At 26.4% G+C, this 16122-nt stretch overlaps 5 protein-coding genes and 1 non-coding gene across 6 annotated transcripts; 2 read left to right on the top strand and 4 right to left on the bottom strand.

The window, feature by feature from the left end:
• Positions 1-22: 22 nt before the first annotated feature.
• Positions 23-3412, bottom strand: fws (Conserved oligomeric Golgi complex subunit 5 four way stop). The gene is made up of 14 exons (XM_017898159.1): positions 3338-3412; positions 3178-3270; positions 2984-3108; positions 2690-2909; positions 2471-2613; positions 2131-2397; positions 1917-2037; positions 1738-1855; positions 1519-1659; positions 1043-1423; positions 784-909; positions 607-715; positions 323-544; positions 23-218 (listed from the first exon to the last, which is right to left on the bottom strand). Exons 1-14 carry the CDS (start codon positions 3375-3377, stop codon positions 33-35), a joined length of 2292 nt encoding a protein of 763 aa, XP_017753648.1. The 5' UTR covers positions 3378-3412; the 3' UTR covers positions 23-32.
• A 249-nt stretch (positions 3413-3661) lies between these two features.
• On the top strand, positions 3662-5707 carry carmine (AP-3 complex subunit carmine). Its single transcript, XM_017898001.1, has 9 exons — positions 3662-3780; positions 3969-4153; positions 4227-4461; positions 4538-4697; positions 4776-4889; positions 4952-5131; positions 5210-5368; positions 5459-5509; positions 5573-5707. The coding sequence occupies exons 1-9, from the start codon at positions 3746-3748 to the stop codon at positions 5705-5707; spliced, it is 1254 nt and encodes a 417-aa protein (XP_017753490.1). The 5' UTR covers positions 3662-3745.
• A 469-nt stretch (positions 5708-6176) lies between these two features.
• LOC108546065 (transcriptional adapter 1) lies at positions 6177-7700 on the bottom strand. The gene is made up of 5 exons (XM_017897989.1): positions 7543-7700; positions 7264-7300; positions 6978-7187; positions 6387-6899; positions 6177-6308 (listed from the first exon to the last, which is right to left on the bottom strand). The coding sequence occupies exons 1-5, from the start codon at positions 7611-7613 to the stop codon at positions 6177-6179; spliced, it is 963 nt and encodes a 320-aa protein (XP_017753478.1). The 5' UTR covers positions 7614-7700.
• A 1295-nt stretch (positions 7701-8995) lies between these two features.
• Positions 8996-11574, bottom strand: Pgant35A (polypeptide N-acetylgalactosaminyltransferase 35A). Its single transcript, XM_017898143.1, has 7 exons — positions 11532-11574; positions 11051-11399; positions 10221-10902; positions 10017-10134; positions 9464-9952; positions 9241-9372; positions 8996-9160 (listed from the first exon to the last, which is right to left on the bottom strand). The coding sequence occupies exons 2-7, from the start codon at positions 11397-11399 to the stop codon at positions 8996-8998; spliced, it is 1935 nt and encodes a 644-aa protein (XP_017753632.1). The 5' UTR covers positions 11532-11574.
• A 253-nt stretch (positions 11575-11827) lies between these two features.
• Positions 11828-11900, top strand: TRNAR-CCU (transfer RNA arginine (anticodon CCU)). Its single transcript has one exon. It is a non-coding gene; the product is annotated as a tRNA-Arg (tRNA).
• A 273-nt stretch (positions 11901-12173) lies between these two features.
• AsnS (asparagine synthetase) lies at positions 12174-14669 on the bottom strand. The gene is made up of 10 exons (XM_017898131.1): positions 14611-14669; positions 14339-14521; positions 14114-14239; positions 13802-14038; positions 13555-13729; positions 13253-13482; positions 13061-13188; positions 12689-12978; positions 12395-12629; positions 12174-12309 (listed from the first exon to the last, which is right to left on the bottom strand). The coding sequence occupies exons 2-10, from the start codon at positions 14462-14464 to the stop codon at positions 12174-12176; spliced, it is 1683 nt and encodes a 560-aa protein (XP_017753620.1). The 5' UTR covers positions 14465-14521; positions 14611-14669.
• Positions 14670-16122: the final 1453 nt, after the last annotated feature.

Here is a 16122-nt window from a genome sequence, read left to right as displayed (position 1 = left end):
TAATATTTTATGCAATATAAACTTTAAAAATTTTAATGTTCATTTACATCGATTAATTTTTTCATTAATAGAAATAGTGGATGGAATGTTGGAAGATTCTGTTGTCTAACTGTTAATTGATAACGTTCCAGCGATCCACTACAAAAAGCCAATCTATCTCTTTCATTTGGATGTTTATCCATCCATTGAGACAATCGGCCCACAGACCAATTTGTACTCTATATTAACAATAATTAAAAAATTAATAATAATTAAAACCTTCTTAAATTCAAGATAATTTAATTTTACTGAAAGATAATAATGCCAATATACAGTTTCGTACCTGATGTGGAGATACTAATTCAGGAGGTGCAGTAGAAAATAAGTATAAAAGAATAAAAGAGGGTGGTACACCACATTCTCCTTTTCCTTCTAAAACTTTTTGAACAATTTCATCTGCACTAAATGGAAGCAATGCTTTTAATGCTCGTAATGTTCTATACTGTTGTTGTTCTGATGATCCCAATTGTCCTCCTCTACATAATGGAGCAACAGCTACTTCTATCTAAATAAATATGATTTAAATTTAAATTTAAATTTTGTTTATCGTGAAATACTATAACATACCTGACTGAAGTCAACAATGAGTTTGGCTCTTCCAAAATCAGTTAATGGTCTTAATAAACAAACATGTCTTACAAAAAGTTCAATGCACCGTGAAGCAACAGATTTACAGCTAAAAAGATGTTCAATTTCAACATTATAATACCAATATAAAAAAATTATAATTACATTTTTAATTACCATTCAGCAACTACTGCTTGATTTTTATATGGAACAAGAAACGTATTTACAGAACGTAAAATAAATCCTTGCAATTCACGCATGTAGAGCGAACAGTTAATTTCTTTTCCTATAGGATTACTTGGACTATACAAAAAAAAATATATATATATGACTGTTATATATATAGTAATATAATAATAGCATGTGATAAATATATATAATGTTATTATGCTAAGTTAACATTACAGTTAAATTGAGAATATTGTATATTACTTACTCCCGAAATTCTGCATCATCGTGCATTGTTAAAATAATACTTTCAATTGCATCACTAATAGATGCTAGTAACGGCGATAATATATTTTTTGTTAATATATCTATTTCTTTAAGAGTTGTAGAAATTATCAAACTTCCTTCTGATGGGAGTCCAGATAAATTTACTATTACACGAGTTATTTGACTAGAAAGATAATAAAGAAGGTTCGCAAGAGACACGTTTGTCTGCTGAACAGTGGTTGGGGAATCAATTACTTGACTAGCTTCTCCACCCACAAGCAATCCTTGTTCACATTTTAAGCAAAAAAGCCTTATAGCTTTACCAACATTACGTGCAACTACTGTTGAAAGACCATCATCAACCAATGACACACTTAATTCACTGTAAAAACATAAATTGATATTTAATAATAGTAATATGTAGTGTGTAAATACACATGCATGGATTGTTGTGAACTACGTATTAGTTCAATTTACTTTGTTACTGTACGTATTAGACCATCAATTTCATCCTGTGTAGGCAAACCATCTCCAGAAAACATAGTGTGTACCGGATCTAATAAACGTGATACGGACCGAGATAAATATGCATTTTCAAAGGGCAATAATACATTGTGACTAAAACAGAAAAAAATATATGTTAATTGCATTATGTAATATTTGCTATTTAATTTAAATAAATATATTTTTATTTACTTAATTTTGTAGATACCAATACTCTGTAATCTTTCCTTCAAACGTTTTCTCAAATCTAAAAATATTCTTAAAAACTTTGGATATTCGCCTTCTAATGCTTGTTTTACAAATGATGATCCTGAAAACATAAACAATGTACATTTATTATTATAAAGATTAATATTAAAATTAATATTTACCTTGTGCACGTTCAATTAATACTTTTGAAAGTAGACAGTTTACTCTGTCCCAAAATTTTTGTGACAATTCATCTAATCCCTTTGTATGATGTTCTAATAGTATTCTTTGTAACAGCTCAATCTAAAGTATGAGTATAATGTACATTAAAAAATGTGAGTTTTTCTATTGACCAAATAGATTTCAAAAGTTATAAAACAAGTATTTTTTAGTTACTTGTAAACAGTGTGTGTAAAGTGTATCTTGGAAAAGTCTTTCAAGATTTTCCCAAATTCGTGTGCGTAAATTTCCAGAAGAGCCTGGAGAAGGAATAGCAGCTCGTCCAGGTGCTGTTCTCTTTCCAACATCTTGATTTGTTGCTAAAGTCACATCTAATGATTCTGTAGCAATTCTTTCAATTTCAGATAGAGCAGAATCTATAACACTATTTATAGCTCCATTTACAATTCCTAGATTTTGAAATACTTGTACAGATGTACTGACCTATTTGTTATAAATTTATAATTAATGATTCTAAAGACAATATTATTTAAATAATCATTATGTATTTAAATACTTTAGTTCTATCCATTGTTTGTAATCCTTGACATAAAGTATGAGTTGCTATTCTTTGTACAGTTGTTCTATGAGATTTTACAGCTTGCTGATCATCAGCAATAACATCTAATCCATTTAAATTTGTATCCATCATCAATTGTTCTACAAGTTCAGACTATTATATAATGTCATAGTTTCCAACAATATGAAATGTAAAATGAAAAATGAATTAATATACCAAGTTCATGAAGACTATTAGCAGCTTTTATAATATCTGGACCATGCATATTATTTGTCATTTGAGAACATAAACGTTTTGATAAATGTTGCATCCTAGCTACTCTTCGCAATAAGTCTGAAGTTTCATGAAGCCTTGCTAAAACAATTGTCTGAGTCTCAATTCTGTTAAAGGGGTCAATAATTTTTCCACGTAAACGTTCTACAGCTGACAACAGACTCTAAAATAGACATTTACTTTACATTTAGAACTATTTCTACTCCTTTTAATATTTATATATGTACATATATGTACCTGAACATGTGATTGCATTATTGAAAGTACACCTTCCAACTTTTCGACCCATGATGCTTGTGACAATAAATCTTCATGATTAGCTAATACTTGCTTTTGTAATTCGGCATTTAATATTTCAATAGCTATAACAAAAATATGTAATATACTATATTGTAACATCATATGTGAAATATTTAATGTTTTTTATTTACCTTGTCCTAATCTATTTATCTGTTGTGCCACTGATAGCACTTGGTTGATATCACCTTTTTTGGGTTCATCATCGAAAAATTGTTTGAAAAATTCTAAAAAATACAAACTTAAGAAAGTACCATTAATACACAATTCGACAACTAATATTAAATAAATTACCGTTGTTTTCTATATCTTCCCAACTTGTAATTTCTTCCATTATTAAATTAAAAATTTCAAAAATATAAATAAAATATGAACGATAATTAATGACACGTAGCAAAAAATTTTATAAGTTGCAATTAGTTTATAAACTTTAAATATTACACTTATTTGTTATTATAATTAGTTATTGTATATTTTTTATTAATTATTCCACATTTATTCACACTAAAATTTCACTGAGAAAGATATTTTATGTCCGTACATCTCCGTTATAATACGGGCGAATAATAAATGTAGGTCCACGCATCTGTGTTAGTATAATTTGTAAATACAGGGCCATATGTCAAGTGTATGTAGAGTATCAAAATAAAATTAACAAATAATTTTAAACAGTGAATTGTGTAGAATAATTTGTTATAAAAAATGATACATAGTCTTTTTATTATCAACTCGTCAGGGTAAGCATCAAATTATAAGAGACACATATGTAGTCTTTGATAAGTATTTGGTTAAATGCTTGCATGCAAACCTACATTATTGTGATCGTGTTTATTGTATAATATTAAATGTTTTTGTATTTGAAAAAAGTTTGTATAAACAGCTATTTTTTTAATTCCTTAAACTGAATATATAATATTATTCTTAGAGATGTTTTCATGGAAAAACATTGGAAAAGTGCAGTTGCACGATCATTGTGTGACTACTTTTTTGATCAACAGCGAAGAGTTTTATCTCCTGAAGATACACCACCAGTAATAGCTACACCTCATCATTATCTTATTAGTATATATCGTTGTAATATGTTTTTCGTTGCAGTATGCATGACAGAAGGTATTTAATAAAATTTAAGTGATAAATTGTTTTGATTATAAAGTTTCTTTGCAATATCATTTTTATGTTATAGTTCCACCATTATTCGTGATAGAATTTTTACATAGAGTAGTGGACACTTTTGAAGATTATTTTAGTGAATGTACGGAAACTATTATAAAAGAAAACTATGTGGTTGTCTATGAATTGTTAGATGAAATGTTGGACAATGGTTTTCCTTTAGCTACAGAATCTAATATTTTAAAAGAACTTATTAAACCACCAAATATATTGAGAACTATTGCAAATACTGTTACAGGAAAATCTAAGTAAGTATGCTCATTATATATTTAGGACAAAATACAAAAATTGATTTGAATATTTAATTATATATATAAATTATAGTGTCAGTGCAACTTTACCAAGTGGACAATTGTCTAATGTTCCTTGGAGACGTACTGGTGTTAAATATACAAATAATGAAGCATATTTTGATATTGTGGAAGAAGTTGATGCTATTATTGACAAAACAGGTGCAACAGTATTTGCAGAAATTCAAGGCTATGTATGTTCATTATTTAATATTATTAATACTAACTCATATATTGATAAGAATATTTGCAATGTATTGTTTAAATTATAGATTGACTGTTGTATAAAATTAAGTGGTATGCCAGATTTAACACTTTCTTTCATGAATCCCAGATTATTTGACGATGTTAGTTTTCATCCTTGTGTTAGATTTAAAAGATGGGAGGTAGGTATAAGTAAAAGTTTAAGTTTATTAATTGCATCATTAACAAGACATTTTTCTTTTAGTCAGAACGAATACTCTCTTTTATTCCACCAGATGGTAATTTTCGTCTTCTTTCATATCACATAGGCTCACAAAGTATTGTGGCAATTCCAATATATGTAAGACATAACATTAGTCTCAAAGAATTAGGAGGAGGCAGATTAGACATAACTGTTGGACCAAAACAAACTATTGGAAGAACTGTATGTATTATATTTTATTTTTATATTTCTGTGAAAATACAAAAATTAATATAATTAGTTGGACTAAATATATTTTAGGTAGAAAATGTTACATTAGAAATACCTATGCCAAAAATAGTATTAAATTGTACATTAACACCAAATCAAGGAAAATATTCATTTGACCCTGTTAGCAAAATATTGTTGTGGGATATTGGAAGGATAGATGTTTCTAAACTACCAAACTTAAGAGGCTCGGTATAATAATTATAAAATTATAAGATAATCTTTTAGAATTTAGGCAAATATACAGAAATTATAAACAAAGATTTCAAATTAAAATTTTAGATTACTATTCAAAACTCTGCCAGTGTGATGGAGTCTAATCCTGCAATTAATGTATGTACATATTATATATACTGTTATCATATAAAGAAAAGTATAAACATTATTTTATTTTAGGTTTATTTTACAATTAATCAGTTGGCAGTTTCTGGTTTAAAAGTCAATCGATTAGATATGTATGGAGAAAAATATAAACCATTCAAAGGTGTTAAATATATTACCAAAGCTGGAAAATTTCAAATTAGGATGTAAATAAAAATAATGTGAAGCATTTTTCATATCAATCATGAGACTAAGTATGTGTCTTAATCTTCATAAGAATATATATAATTAATAATAAGAAAGAATAAAATCTTATAAAATAAGGTAATTTGACTTTTATTCATATTACATATGTTTACTTTTATAGATAAATGAAAGTGTTCAACACTTCTTATACTCAAATATTTAGCTATATCTTTTACTGTAAATAATTCTAAATAAAGATAAATATTAAAGTAATGACAAAATAATAAAAAGATATTTACTGTTAAAAAGATGAAAGCTAAATAAAAAATTTTATGAGAACAAAATATTAAAAGGATATGATAATATATTAATAAGTTTGAGATTAATTTTATTAGTAAAGTATATTTTAAAAAATAATCATCTATAATACATATAACTCTTTAATTTATTTATATTTCAAATCATTTGTTTTTAAAAGTAATATAACAAATATTTATATTGTAGATTGGTGACATGATAACTTTTTAGCTTCAAGGTCTTCCCATGTTGGATGCGTCGCATATGTAAATAAACGTTCCATATTAGTTGCATAAATAGTGTGATTACTAACAAGATTTTTATACATCTGTATGAAATAAAAAAATATAAAAATCATAAAATTTTATAAAATATCTTAAGACTTTAATAAATTATTTTCTCTGACCTTTAATGTATATTGTAAATCAGCTGTATTAATAGGTTTTAATGATGGTGGAATAGTTTGTGGAGAACATGCATAAGCAAAAGCTGTTGTCTGTTCTGCTTCTTCGATATTTGGTTTTATTATAGGCACTTGGCCATAAGGATCTACTATTTCTGTTGCAGTATGATCTGAAGTTCTCAATATGTGAGTGGAATTTCTTTTCCATGAACTAGGTACTGGTTCTCCAATACTATAAATAAATGAACCATCTCTAACAGTGTAGCCTTTTCTCCGTGTAAATATTGCTGTAAGTATATTCTTTAAAAAAATCTGTGTTGCTGCTATAACTATATGTGCAGTATTTTCTTCTGCTCCATCCATATTATTTTCCCATGCTGCAAGCATTAATCTTGCTAAAACAAAAGTTCTATCTGGTAGTACAAGCTCCTGAGCACTAGAGCGATTTGCTCCAATAGGTTCATCTCCAACAGGGGATGAAGTTTGACTCAATACTTCGACATACATATCTGCAGGCTAAATATAGAATATAAAATATGAAAGATAGCCAATTTAATATATTAAAAGTATATTAAATTGGTTATAATCATCTACCTCAAAATTTGATTTATCAGTTTTGTATTTGCGTTTCAATCTTAGTCTCTTTTCTTTTATAGCTTTATCACGATCTAATTTTCGAATAGGTGTTGCAGCAGCTAAGCCTCTCACTTTATTAAATAAGCAAAGAAGAAATTCATTATGAAGATGAACTTGATCTTCTGTCATAATATTTCTTGCTTCACAATCAAATTCTTCCTTTGTTGTCTACAATAACATTTTATAAATGATAATCTTAATGATAGTAAATTATTGTTTAGTAATGAATGTTATAATAGAGCACCTTCATTTGAAACCAAAGTTTCATTTTTTCAAAGTATCTGCCAACAAAATAAGATTCTATAAATATTTATATTTAAAAATTATATTTTTTATAACAGATATGAAGATAACATTCGAAATAAAGAAAAAATTAGGAACATTATACTAGTTTAGAAAACAAGAAATTTTGAATTACAATGTCCCATCTAGAAGAAAAATTATGTATAGGTACTAATTTTTCAAATATGTTTAATTTATAACGTAATTTTTCTTTATTTTTTAAACTTAAAATATATCTTACACTTTTGCGTTTTCACCAAGTGAAGCTACGAGACTTTTCCTGGCGATGTTTAATTCTTTCGAGGTTGTCATTTTTGTAGTGAACTTTAGAAATAATAACCTATATTGTCGATTTCAATGTGATTCTTAAATTTTATTTTAATTTATCTATATTATAATTTCTTCAATTTAATTACACTATTATTTTTATCATATTTCCATAAAATTTTATGTAAATTATATGATAATTTTGTTATATGTTTTTAAATAATCAAATCTCTTAATTAAAATTTTTGTACTGACTGCCATGTTGATATGTATATAGGGTATCCACGTTAAGTTATGTCATTATTTTTAAGCCATTTTCGGTAGTGTAATTAAAAAATGTTTCAGACAACATTTTTTGAGTATTTGATGGGCTACATGATTTCATATTACTGGATCTCCAAAAATGCTTTGTACATAAAAAATTTAAAGTTACCATGATTTTTTTCGATGATACTATATGATTTTGATGTCACAAGATTGAATTCGCTTCGACGTCAGCTATAATCCTGACATCAAAAATATATAGTGTCATTGAAAAAAGTCAAGGTTACCTTAAATTTTTTATATACAAAGTATTTTTTGAGATCTAGTAATATGAGATCATGGAGCTCATAAATACTAAATAAATTTTGTTTGAAATATTTTTTAATTGTACTACTAGAAATGTCTTAAAAATGGTGACATAACTTAATGCGAACACACTGTATATGTCCTATCTAAAATATGAAATAGTGAATTTTAAAATATATAATATTCAATGTTTAATGTGAACTTAATTTTGAACTTTTACAAAAACTACTATCAAAAGATTATTATAAAAATTATTTACTTATATATTATATCTATATATGATAAAATAGTGAAAGCAAGCATGTTAACAATCTCATTTATTGTATAAAAAACGCATACAAAGAGGTTTATAGTATGTATATACAGATACAAATATAAACATATATACGTTTAAATATATTTCACATATTATTACTTTCAAAAAAGTTGATTTTTATTGTTATAAAAGCTAGTAGTTATAATAAAAATTGCATCACATTAAAAGTTTACATTTAAAATTCTATAAAAACAATCTATAGAAACAAAGGTTTTTATTTTTATACATAAATCTTATTAATAATAAATAAAGTGAATATTAAAATAATGTATATGTCATTAATTATAAATTAGAATATAAAAACATGTATAAAATTTTTTAAATCTTAATATTATAAATTTTGTCATTAATCATAGTGCTATAGAATTTTATTTCTATAATATAAAAGAGTATAAATGTAATATAAAAATTCAAAAAGTTCTACAAAAACCTGCGTAATATCACATATTCATTAAAATTTTGAGTTTTATTACTTTTATTTTCTTCTAGAAATGCAACTTTTATTTTTTATTCTTATTAACTATATTTTTTTTATTTGTTGTCACCTAATTTCTTTTGAAAGAATTTTAGAGCCTGGTATTAAATCCCATGATATAGTGCTTGTATCTAATTTAGTACATAAATCCATTATAATTTGAGCACTCTTTGCTCCCCTCAAAACCCCCAAGCATGTACCAGCTGCCATGTTATATATAGGTGTATTAATCTAAATAAAACATGATTACTTAGTAAATATGACTTAATTATGGATTAATTATAAGCATTAATAAATGAGTCGATATTTACATTACTTTTGTGACGCCATTCTTGATTACCACCCATCTCATGGCATTTTCTAAGTTTTGGAATTTTCTCAGCTCCTTCCATACAAAGCATTTGACCAAGTACTAGTTCTTTTTTATTAGTTTCATACCACATCTATGGAAATTGAAGCAACTTTTAAGATATATGTTAATAAAATAAGTATTACTTTAAATTAGAGACAGGTTTTAAAGTAATATCTGATCACCTGTGACTTAATTCTTAAACATGGTGCTAAAATAAGTTTGGAACCTTTTGTTTTAATATCTTTCTCACTCTGAATGCATAATGCTGAATTAGAAAGTCTAATTTGATATTGATCAGTGTAATTTCTTTTTCTAGAATGCCAAGGTTGTATTGGTTTTTGTTCTAGTTTTGTCCATTTATCCTTTAATTTATTTTTGTTATCATCTGGTAATGCTAATTCAGGGTATACTACTTGTAAGTACCATGCAAAATTTTTGCATTTCAATCTTTCTCGCAAATTTAATCTTTCTGTAATATCACCATAATCAATTTTTTTAACATTTTTTAAATAGTAATCCTTATATTCATCTAGCCAGACATGTGCTACACGTAATGAGTTTTTCAACATAGTATCATGTTGATCATATGCACCATATGGTCTCCTTCTTCTGAATACATGTCCAACTCTTGAACATGGTATTAATTCAATACTTCCACCACACATCCAAATCTACAAGATAATACAAATTACTACCATAATAAAAAATATATGATTAAATGAATTATTATCTTACTCTAAATGATATTTCAAGATTTTCACCACCCCAGATGTCCATACCAGCATCATATTCTCCCAACTTTACAAAATATTCTCTATCCATTGCGAATAAACCACCTGCCATTGTTGGAGACCTATTTAGTAACAATCATCGACATGTATATTATAGAAAATTATAAAGTAAATATATATATATAAAACTAAGTAAATATATTCTCACTTTATTGGCTTTATGAAATCTTCATCATGTACTAATGTACCAACTGGCAAATTATCCCATTTAAAATGTAAACCCCAATTAAATCCACCTCTTACTAAAGGACTACTAGTATATTGAAATGTATCTGGATTAATTATATCAATAACTGGCATAACTGTGATAGTTTTTGAATAAGCAATTCGTGAGAGAAGAGGTTCTATCCATTTTTTGTTTACTTCTATATGACTGTCTAGGAAAATTAAAACTTGTCCAGTTGCTTTTCTTGAACCAAACATTCTTGCTCTGATCAATCCTTCTCGTTTTTCTGTTTTAAAAAATTTCACTTTACCATTAAAATTATTGGTAGTATATATTTTAATTTTTTCATGTAAAGCTTTACTATCGCTATGATCATTTACTAAAATAATTTCATGTAAAAGATTTTCAGGAGTTCTATCAATAATTGAATGCAAGGATCTCAGAAGTGTCATATAATGTTCATTATAAAAACATATAATAATGCTAGCATTTGGTAACTTAAAAGAATACTTTTGTATTTCACATAATTTATGTCTTGTATCTGGTAATTCTCTACGTAATCCAATGTTATCTGATACTAAAATATTAAAGGAATAATTTTTATATCCCCCATCCCGTTTTTGTTGATCATCAAAATTTTTAACCATTCCTAGTTCATCTAGACCTATAAAAAAATTGTTTATACAATTATACTTTAAAATTTAGAAAATTTACAAAAATAAATAAATTTGATATTAAAATTATAAATAATGTTAAAAAATAATATATTAGCATACTAAAATAAATAATTTCTTAATATATATTAAACATACCTTGCTCCAATGTAACAGCAGGTTTCATTGGTACAGGTTGTAATTGTTGCAATAGCTTATCACTATTTTTATAGTTACTTCCTCTTAAATTATAAGTACTTTTATCTATTATAACCCCTTTATCATCAGGAAAAATAAAATTATTATGTAATTTGAATTCTTGATTACGATAAGGTTTATGATTAAATTCGAATCCTTTTCCTAATTTTGAATTTTCTAACACCAACATTGTTGGATTGACAGTATTAGTATTTTGAGATAGCTTTGAATAAAGATATAAACTGAAGGTCCATGTTAATGAGGCTATTAATATTCCAGATATAAAAGAAACGTATTTTGTTGACATCATCTATAAATCATCGAAAAAAAAAAAACATTTATAAATGTAAAATGTATCACTTGTGATTTATATTCATTGCTAATATTAATCATACTAAAAACAACTTTTCTTAAATAAAAAAGTATATATTTTCCAACTTACGTTAGCATACTTCTTTGTTAACCCAATTCAAATTGTGACAATACGATTAAAGTGCATTTTAAAAAAAAAAATGCATTCACGATGACATTAAAAAATGCATGTCACCATCTTGGAAATTACTAGTAACAACTGCTAGTATTATTGATTTCTTATTGTCTTGTAATATATGTAAATATGTGATAAAGAAATATAAATATTGTAAAAGAAGTATTGATATGTATATTAATTTATTAACATTTATATTATTTATAAATTTCCAAACCATAATTTGAAGATATAAAAAGATTATTACAACAGCCCCTGTGGCCTAATGGATAAGGCATCGGTCTCCTAAACCGGGGATTGTGGGTTCGAGTCCCACCAGGGGTAAATACAAAGTTTATTTTTTTTGTTTTGTGCTATTTATTTCTACAATATTATCTTCTTAATAATAAAAAGAATTAATAGAGATAAAATATTTATTATTTTATTTTTATTAAAACTGCACACTAATGGGATTATATTTTTCTTTGATAAAAATTTTTAGATTATTTTATAATTAATATGTACAGTAATTTACTATTATATTTTATTATGGACTTTATTATTACATATTCAGATTTATTTGGTTTTGTACTTTTAGTCTTTTCTTATTTTGTTTAATTAGTTTTCTACATCTGCTGTATAATGTGCAATAAATCGCGCGGATGGGTCACAAACTCCTTTTGTCCATTGTGGCATCCAAAAGTATGGCACAAAATTTTCAGCTTGACCTTCATAATATTTCTCAAAAATTTTTCTAAAGCACAAAGATCATTATTTACACTTATAAATTAATAATTGATTTATCAAGTATAAAGTAAATGTGAAGGTGAATACTACACCTGTAATAAAGAGCTTCTTTGGTTTTCGGAGTACAATGAGGAAATTTCAAATAAGCTTTTTCTAATTCTTCCTCCAATATACTTCCATCTACAATATCGTGTATGATATGGAAAAGTGATTTCTTAATTGATGTTACACCATCACTAAAAGCTTCTTTATGTCTCCATAATATATTTGATGGTAAGAGATTCGTATCCTCGAATGCCGATCGTAATAAATGTTTTTCAATTCCGCCTGTATTAAGTAACATTTTTATTTAATTTATTAGCATTTCTTGATTAAGAAGATCATACCTTGTGGTTGTCTAGAAGCAGCATCTAATGATAGATAATAATTTGTAAATTGAATATCTAAGAATGGAACTCGTAGTTCTAAACTAAATGCACTGGTTGTTCTGTCTGCTCTTAAGGCATCATACAGATATATGTTCTTTAATAATCGAACAGATTCATTATGAGCTTCTGTTGCGTTTGGTGCATCTCTAAAATAAATATATCCTTGTGCCAATTCATCTGCACCTTCTCCACTAAATATTACTGTTGTTTTTGTGTGATATTTAATATATCTTGAAACAAGATACATACTGAAATTTTAATTAATATATATATATATATATATTATTTATTTACAAGATTAAGACATTTGATTTGCAAACTATACTTTACCCAATAGAAGCACGAATTGTAGTAATATCACATGTTTCTAGGTGATAAATGAGTTTGTCCAAAATATCAACAACATCATTTTCAGAAAAGATTATTTCATGATGTTCTGTTCCTATGTATTTTGCAACCTAGTAAATATTATATTTAATTATGTATTTAAGGAGTGTATAATATAGAAATAATATTTTCAACCTGTCTAGCTGCAATTATATCTGGACTATCTCTCATACCAACTGAAAAACTTTTTATTCTATATGGTAAGTTTATATCTCTTCCACATTTTACAAGTAAAGCAGCAATTAAACTTGAATCAAGACCACCTGATAATAAACAACCAATTTCTCTGTCAGACATTAATCTTTTTTTCACAGCACCAGTAAGTAATTCTCTTATATTTTGATGTATATCTGTGCTACTCAATCCTTAAACATAATTTATTACGTTACTTTGTCCATTTAGGGATTATAAACATTGTTCTATATGATTCAACGAACTGTCATAAGGAATGAAGGCTTGAAAGCTTGGTTTGTCTCCAGGTTGATAATAGTTTACTCTTCTTAATAATTTTGTTCTACCATCATTTAAAATTTCATATTCCTCATAACTTCCTGGTGGAAATGGTTCCAATATGCATCTTGAAGTTATTTGTTTGGTTATTCCTATGAGCCCCTAAATAAAAATTTCAATATAAAAATTCAAATGTTTATGTCGTATTTAATGAAATTACATTTAATTTATTACCTTGCTCTCTGAACAAATTGCAAGTTGTCCATCATCAGAGTACAATCGGAAAAGAGGTCTAACACCATAGGGATCTCTACCAATAAGAATTCTTTTGTTTTTAGTGTCCAGTAAATAAAATGCAAAAACACCATCAAGCATTCTAGTCACGTTTTTAGCACCAAGAACTGCATATAAATGTATTATTACCTCTACATCACAGTTTGTAGCATATGAAAATTCATGTTGTATACCAAGCTATTATATGAGTAAAACAATTATATAAAAACAAATAGTATTGAAATAAATAACAGTGAATATAGAAAGTTTTACCTCTTTGTTGTTATAAATTTCACCATTACACAATAAAGTTAAATGTGGATACTTAAAATTTTTCATTGGTTGCATTCCATAGATATTATCAACAATCATTAGTCTATGAAATCCAAGGTAACCATTCTGCAAACAAAGATTGCAAAAATTTATTTTTATTATATAATTATTTTACTAAAGATATATATGTATGTAATTGTTTAAAATGTTTTAATAGAATTATACTTTAACCATATGGTCAAATTCAATTTTGGTTGCTTCTGGACCACGATGTTTTATCTTCTCAAAGTTTTCACAAATACAAGTTAAAGATGGTACTTTTAATCCAAACAGACCCCAAATTCCACACATTTTTGTTATATATCTTTAATGTATGGAATATTTTAATATAATGTAATCTGTAACAAGCTGTTACATATTGACTTAGTGAAAAACAGTTTTTATTAAAAAAAAAAGCGTTTCCTAAATAAATAATTTAATATAAAATATTATTTTACCAGAAATAGAATTCTTTTTCTTTTGTTTTAACTTGTATCTTTAACTTATTGCTACAATGTGACTAAATATTGAAATTTTAAGCATCAGAGAAGGATGAGGAAAGTAGAGGGGGCACTATTCGAATTTGTGGAAACGTGTCATCTAGTTTCTTAGCAACATGATATCACATTACGACGCTAAGTCCGGTGCAACGAATACCTAGCAGTTATGAAGCTCGTAATGTCATGGCGACGATGTATACGCCTGCGTCGATTAGCTGCAGTAGTAGTGAGACGAAAGGTAGGGGAATACCTCCTTTGTTGACGATTACGGGCATATGAGACGTGCGGGCCGCCCCTATGTGATTTTTTTTGTGGCAAACCCAGCCTATGTACATATATATGTTTTGCGTATTCACGCTGATGCAAGATGTAACATTGATGACATTTATTTAAGAATATGTTGATACAAAAAAGATGTATGATACATTATAATTAAATGTTCTTCTTTTTATTCTATTTTATTATTAATAAGGTAAGAAAATATTAATAGAGTAATAATTTAAGGTTATTTTCAATTTTTCTATTTTTTATATAATATTTTTATTCATAAAAATGATACAAGACTATTAAAAAACATAATAAATTATAGTTGTCAATTTTTCGTAGATATTTTATATATAATTAAAAATAGCAGAAAAAATAAAAAAAGATAGAAATTGAAAAATAGAAACACATTGAAATATAATAATAAATTCTTCTCTAAACTAGTTTTATTTGCAAATAAGAAATAGCATATATTATTTCAGTAAAAAATAAAAATTTGTTATTACATTCCAGTGTGTATATTATTTATGTAAAACTTGATATACATGAAAAAAGAAAGTCGATATATTCTTAAATTATTTATCTAGTAATGTTAATACCAAATAAGAAAAAGTTGACATACATATATACACAATTTGATATATATATTACATTACTTCTTTTTGATACAATTTGTATTAGATATAATTTGTCTATTTACATTCTTTTCATTTACGAATTGAATAAGATGCATATTTTATTTAATATTTTATTCAAAAGCTTAAATATATCTATTCTTAAAAATAAAAACCGTGCACTTATATATATATATATACGTATGTGTATGTATATATATATATATATACACGTGTAGGTATATCACATATGAACAATGTGTAATGTATCTGTACGTATATCAATAGTATTTAAATTGTTTTTATCATTCCTAAATATAAGCAATGTATTTTATTCTTATTGATTTTCTGTAAATTTCTGTTACGCAAATTTATTAGAAAACTATGTTAGTAATGAAAAGTATTTGCATGATTTCAGTCAGTGGTGCCCTCTTTCGAGCGAATTGAATACTTGGTAATATGAAGTGGCGATTACATTAAAGATGGGAGGGGAACATACGATCACTGTTTCTCTTTTCCGGTTTGTTCTTTTTCTGTTTAATTTCGTGGGTGACACGGATTGGTTTTTGGTAGTGCCCGCGTTCGATATTCG

Source organism: Eufriesea mexicana, unplaced genomic scaffold (assembly GCF_001483705.2).
Source record: "Eufriesea mexicana isolate 0111107269 unplaced genomic scaffold, ASM148370v2 scaffold4744748559, whole genome shotgun sequence".
In the NCBI taxonomy this organism is placed as follows: domain Eukaryota; kingdom Metazoa; phylum Arthropoda; class Insecta; order Hymenoptera; family Apidae; genus Eufriesea; species Eufriesea mexicana.
The sequence above is the reverse complement of the archived record's forward strand: the minus strand, read 5'-3'. Positions and strand labels throughout refer to the sequence as shown.